Genomic DNA, 6,850 nt, shown 5'->3' with positions numbered 1-6,850 from the left:
CTTTTGGGGCTGACAGTTTGAATTCCTTTTCATATGCTGAATGTATCTGACTGGTGGCTGAAGTGTCTCTGTGAGAATGTGATCTACTGGTTAGCATAGAGGGCTGGAACTGCAGACTTCTGAGTTTAAGTCCCACCTCCGCCACTGACCACTGCTAAAAGTGCAGGTGAACGAGAAAATGCAATATATTTTTCCTGCCTGCCTTGTCAACTCTGGAGGTCAGTGCAATCTAGGGGGAATGGCTGCTTGTATTCTCCCCTTCCCTCCTGTAGTCATACATTCTCTGTGACCTGGAGCAAGTCAGTTTATTCATCAGTAAAATGGATCTATTTCTCCTCTTCCCGAGGGTCTTGTGAGATTTTGCTAATTAATGTTTGGCAAGTGCGTTGACATGCTCATTTGCAAGGTGCAGTCTTCAGTAGGTATAAAGAATTCATTATTACACAGAATTGACCACAGCGTGTTAAAGAAGCTCAACACAATAAAAGAAAAAAAGCAGGAAGAGGAGCCTGAATTAACCACATGCCGCAATGGCCTCAGCACCCTCATTCTGTGCAGGTCTTGTTTCCCTTAGCTCCAGACATGTAAGAACCTGAAATTGGGATGAAACTTTTTCTGCCCTTGTCTTGTCAATGCTGTTCAAGCCTGGTGTATTCAACACCCATAAAAAAGATTATTTTGTCAGATTCAGTGTTCCTGGAAAATATCCCCTGCCCTTGGGGAATCCTCAGTTAATGAACGTTGTTGACCTTAAATTGTGATTCATTGCTTGAGTGTACTACTCTATATCTAGTTGAAGTTTGCTGAGCAGAAGTCCCAGATTCCCTTGCATGTGCAGTTGAATTAAGCACTTTGAAGGGCCAGGATCCATTTACTGTGTATGTAAAATCCTGACCACAGGCTCTGTCAGCAACTTTTCACATAGGCCCAAAGTCCAAAGCCTGGTTTGAGGCCAGGGGGCCCTAGCTAACAAAGAACAATTTTGGCTAAGAGAAGCTGAATAAACAAGAGACAACCTTGCTTCTTACTAGATGAGCATAGTCAGCAAAACTCCAGATGGGGAGCAGTAATTGGTGCCTCTATCAGAAGTTACAGGCATACCAAAGTATTGAGAGGGGCCCCATGTCCACTCCTTTGTGCAGGAAGAAGATAATAAATGCCCTCCCCACATACCAGCCTGACATCTTCCCTTTCACAGATGCATTTCCCTCCCCTCCTAAAAGCCAACGTTATCTTGTAGAAACACAATGGGGCATCCTGAAAACAATTTCTATTGCCATGTACTTTTCAATGTCTTTTTGCTTTAACCTCCAGGAATGTACCTGTTGGACAACCAGAAAAGCTGCCTCATTCCTATGGACCCCAACTCAGAATTCAACATATATATTTTATAATTATACACTTTTTACATTATTTGAGGAAAAACACTAACAGTATGTTGTACGCTAACCTGAAACCTTGGGCGGAGCCATTATGTAATCTTTTAGACTATTGGCTTATTGTACTTATCTTGTCTTGCTGCTAGAACCTATCCAGGGGCTCGGGACCTCCCACCCTGTCACTTCCCTCTCCCCACGAATAATCTATATAATCTATTGTAATCAATTGCTTGGCAGAGTCTCTGAACCTAATAAGGAAAGTGACACTCCGCCAGCACTGTGTGTAATAAACCCATGTGCTTGATTCTACACGGTGTCCATTTTTGTTCCTTCACACTTAATGACGTCTTTTTTTTTATTACCTTGCCTCTGGATTCTTAAATACTCTAGCTTCAAACACAGCAGCCCTGAAGTGAACCACTGTACTGAGACTAGAAAACATTCCTTACCTTCTGTGTTCAGGATTCTGTGTATGTACCAGGACAAATTCTGCTCTCCACTATTTCAGTAACAGATCAGACAGCTTGGCCCTCGCTTTGTCCCTGGAGAAACTCCAAGACTAACACTGAGAAAAATCCAATTGAGTATTATGGTGCAGCATGATTAAGGTTCCATTAAAGAATTTCATTTTGATAGTGGAAAGAATGGAGAATATCTGGAGTCTTTGCATGTGTTCTAGTAAAATGAAAGTGTGATTATAATCTTTGGCTAATTACAGATTATTTGGTATATTTTTTGTGCAATGTGAAGTTCTGGAAAGTTCATAAGAAGCTGCTGAAAAATAGGTAGTGGGCAACTTATTTCCCCCGGGAGTGTCTTTTCTTTGCGCTCACCTAGCAGAAAGATAAGATTTCAGCTATGGTCAAAAATTTCATGTCGTGTTGTTCCCATAACGAAGTGCATAGCTTTAAAAAAAGGTACTTTTTAAAGTGGTACCAGCAAATTTGTTTGCCAGGCTGAAGATGCCCAATTTCAGATTGATGGTATAAAGAAAAATGTGCTACGATGAGAATGTTGTTACTCACTACATCCAGGGGCGCTACAAATCTGAGAGAGACTCTTCTCAAATACCTCTGTTGTGCCGAAGAACTCTCTCGGAGCTACCAGAGAAAAGACTGGCCATTCACATCTCACCTATAAGTGTTGTTTTAAATTCCTGGGCCATTCACTATCCTTGTTTTTGAGTAAGGCTATGAACCCTTATCTAGAAAATAGTTACAGAAGATCTTCCGGACACCCTCCACCACAGCTATTTTTGGAACAAAGAGCTCATTACAAGGTCACTGTAGGCACAGAACCCAGCTTTCTGCCATGTCTTAGCCACTGCACCACACTGCCTTTCATTGTGACTAAGCCTGTTTGGGTTACCTGTAACAACTACAAGCCACATACCTCTCCCACAGCCAGAGAGAGAAACCTGGATACTGGATCACCAGCACTGTACAGCTGAATAATAAACACTTGTGTAACCCTGCGGGGAAGTGTCTCCAGAACAGCTGGTCAGAAAATGTATTGATGTTTTTTTCACCCATAAGAAAACTTTGACAAAAATGAAGAAAAATTCATTTTTATCACAACTTCCCATGGAAAACTTCAAGTTTTTGAAGAAAAATTTGAAACCATATTATTTTGTTCAAAACCTAAAATGGTTTGATTCTGAAATGGTGCTATGGTGCCTCATGGGTTTGTAGTTCGGCTGCTTCATTTTCATCGTTAGCCTGGAATCCCGATTTGGACCATATCTTTTATGAAATACCATCGTCTCTCTTCTTGGTGAGGGAGGCCATACATCATGGGAATCATATGATTGCAGGGTATCATGAGAGATGTTGTCCATCTGAGGAGCATATACAGTATACATTTCCACCCTAAACTCTGACTAAACATGGAGAACAGAGTGAAAAATACGAATATGTAAATGGAGTGCTTCACAATTTCTAACTATGTAAAGTATTTGGAGAAATGGAAGTACTGTAATTAAATCACAGTATATTTCTACTCTTTTTAGAGACATGGGAAATGACAACAAGAAGTCAGAATTAAAGTTAGAAATATATTTCGGGTAATTAATTAGTAACATTACAGTAATTGTAATGATATTTTAAAAATGAAAGGTAGAGTTGCTGAAAAAGATTGGACTATTTCTTGACACAGTCAATTATTTGACAATTCCACACCTGTATATTTTCTAGATTTTAAAGCATTGTATTGTTCTTTAAAAATTTGCTTACAGCAACCTTAAATGAACATAAATGTAGTTTTCTTTCCTTGAATTATTATTGGAGTTTTGAGAAAAGACTTGCCTAGAAGGGAATATGAGAGGTTTTATTTTGATGTAAGATTCCAGTGCATCATACTTCAATTTAGCTTGTCTTCAAGAATTATCATAACATATATTGCCAGGCTACTTCTACAGGGTGTGGGGGGACATACAGGACTCATAAGGTCTAATCCAGTGCCCATCAAAGTCATGGGGAAGACTCCCCCTGACTTCAAAGTGAGTGTTGGATTGGGCCAATAGCACAGGGCAGCAGAGCCCTCTACATTTTAGAAAGGTTATGCACCAAACTAAACATATAAGAAAAAATTCTGCCCTCAGAGGTTTCCATACAAGATTCAATCCTGTCTTACTTCAGAGTTATGCACCATAATGGCATTGAAACTGAGAGTTACATCTGTCTCAAACTGGAGTAACTGAAGGGTGAGTCAGGCCATACATTTAAAAACTGTAACTGATTTGTGTGCACAGCCATCCAGTGAAATGTGCAATGATTCATTTGACGTCTAAGCTAAATAGCAGTCTCTCTCTATTGCTTAACTGTAGTCTCTGAAAATTATTACACAATGACTACACTGAATAATTCTCATCAAGAAAGAAAGCAGTCAATCAGGAGGGAATTTTTTGCTAGGAAACCTTTTAAAAAGCCATCACACACATTTAAAATTAAGTCAGAACTCAATAGATGTCCCCTCCCTCCAGCCCAGTTTATGTTTTAATGCTTGTATACGTAAACTTCCCCCAGATTTTTAAACTATGGAAACCGTCAGGAAGCCAGTTATACAAAGATGCCATTTTGCTTTATTCAAGAAAAATACACACTTAAAACAGAAAAATACTACGAGGAAGAAGAGACACTGAGCATAGGCAACGCATAGTATTATGGAAACATTGACATGAAGAGTCCAGCAATTCTATGTCCTCTTCATTCACTGCCGGTTTCCACTGTCCACAAAGGTGTCAGATCATGTTGGTGATGGCATGTTCTGCTCATGTGTGAGTTTCTAGATAGGATCTCTGCATGTGGGTAGATGGATTTTTTCACAGCATGGGTTTGGAGGAATTGCTGCAATTTTTGAAGGAGTGGAAGTCAGAATCCAGGACCAACTTTCCTCTGTCCCTAAAAAATAAACAGCAGAGGTAGACCCCTGGGCTAAGTCAATGCTCCTAAGCTTTTCAGGGCAATCACTGTATTTAGATGAACGCAGGTAGAATATATGCCTGGGCAGGGAGTGGGAAAGCTTTCACAGAACTCGGTCACTATCAGAATAGCCTAACACTTGAGTGGGCAAGGAGTGAGAATGATTGGCTGAATTGCTACCAGAAATGCGACGGATGCAGGTTTGGAATATTTTTTTAAGGTGAGCTTTAAACATCTCACCAGCGAAAGCATAGATCACCGGGTTCAGGCAGCAGTGGATGAAGGAGATTGATTCGGTCAACTGCAGGGCCAGCGCTAGCCTTTGGCTCGTCTCGCAGTCGTTGATGATGTGCAAGTTCTGCAGAGAGTCTAGAAAAAGCACAATGTTGAAGGGAGCCCAGAAAAGGAAGAAGATGACCACGATGATGAAAATCAGCTTGATGGCTTTGATCTTGTTCCGGTTTTTGCAGCTCTGCAGTTTTTTCAGGATGTGTGAGTAGCAGTAAATGAGGATGCTGAGCGGGATCAAAAGGCCCAAGATGTTGACTTCAAACTGAGTGAAAAATCGCCAGGTCTCTTTGCCTGGAAGATATTTGGGGACGCACTTGAGAGACTGTTCAATTTCCACTTCTTGGGTAAACGCCATATTTGGTATGGCAGCCAAACCAGCCGTCATCCACAGGAGTAAGCTTATAATTATGCCACAAGTGGCTGTCCGAACTCTCATAGCATAGACAGCATGAACGATTGCTATGTACCTGTCTATGCTCATGAGGGTTATAAAGAAAATGCTACTGTAAAAGCCTATGTAATAAATGCCAGCCATTATTTTACACACTGCATTTCCAAAAATCCATTCTTCTGAAGCATAGTGAGCTTGAAATGGGAGGGGGACAACAAAGAGCAGGTCAGAGATTGCAAGGTTGAGCAAACACACGTCAGTCATAGTGGTGACTTTCTTCCTAGTCAAGAGTACACATATGACCAAGGCATTTCCCATTAGGCAGAAGACAAACACCAGGCAGTAAACTATTGGAAGAAACAGTGATTTAAACCTGCTGAAACCATTGCCCTCACTGCAAGGAGAGGTACCTTCATCATACACATAGTTATATTCTGTGGTGTTTTGGAAAGGGCTTGTAACAGTCATCTTTAAGACCTGTGCACAAAAAAGAGATAATTACTTGATTATGGGTATGGAAGGGTTGCAGAAGACTGCATTTTGCCAATGTTACTCATGCTGAATGAAATCAATCTGGCTGCTTGAGGAATAAGGTATTAATCAGTGTAAAGGCTTGTCTAAACACAAAATTATGCCGTTTTAACTAAACTGGTTAGATAAAGCCGTGCGAACCTCCCCCGTCCTCAGTATTAATGCCTTTATGCTGGTATAGCTTACTCTCGTACGAGAAGGGAAATAAGCTATATCAGTAGAATATGCACCTTTACACTAGTATCACAGCAAAAAACACACTAGGGGTTAGATCAGAATAACTCTATTGGTTTTAAAAAAAATGCACCTCTAACTGACGTAGTTATACTGGTACAAACATTGTGTGGAGGCCTGCCCTAAGCATAGTGGAATCCAGGTCTCCATGTATTATAATAAAGAGCATTTTACTGAGAAGATATATAGCCCCATAAAGGTCTGACTTCTGATTGGACAAACTCTGACTAGTGATTTTTGGGTGATTAGTTTTTGGATACTTCAACCTGAGACAACTTAAAGGGAGTCAGATTTTCAGAATGTGCTGTACGCCTGCCCTTTAAGGAGGACCTGACATTTCAGCAAAAACTATGAAAAGCAATCGATTTAGAGAGAATTTTTTTTCTAATTCGTAAAACATTTGCATTTTTCTTGCCATAAGCTTGAAAAACAGATTCTTTGTTTCTTGAAGGTTCATCCAGAATTTTGAAATACATGGATAAGAAGAGCAAGGCATCATTATTATTTTGACATAGATCATCCACTTTAATGGGGGGGAAATATTTGTGAGGGGACTCAGAGGAAGCAGATCTTCACGAGGATTTTCTCACAGAAACCTGCACTGT

The 6,850-nt window shown here is 40.4% G+C and overlaps 1 protein-coding gene across 1 annotated transcript; it reads right to left on the bottom strand.

The window, feature by feature from the left end:
• Nucleotides 1–4,672: 4,672 nt before the first annotated feature.
• Nucleotides 4,673–5,948, bottom strand: LOC144260608 (C-C chemokine receptor type 8-like). Its single transcript, XM_077809292.1, has one exon. The coding sequence runs from the start codon at nucleotides 5,946–5,948 to the stop codon at nucleotides 4,902–4,904; it is 1,047 nt and encodes a 348-aa protein (XP_077665418.1). The 3' UTR covers nucleotides 4,673–4,901.
• Between the last annotated feature and the right edge of the window lie 902 nt (nucleotides 5,949–6,850).

The sequence above is a fragment of the Eretmochelys imbricata genome, chromosome 2, assembly GCF_965152235.1.
Source record: "Eretmochelys imbricata isolate rEreImb1 chromosome 2, rEreImb1.hap1, whole genome shotgun sequence".
Classification (NCBI taxonomy): domain Eukaryota; kingdom Metazoa; phylum Chordata; order Testudines; family Cheloniidae; genus Eretmochelys; species Eretmochelys imbricata.
This window is presented reverse-complemented; position numbering and strand designations above follow the sequence as displayed.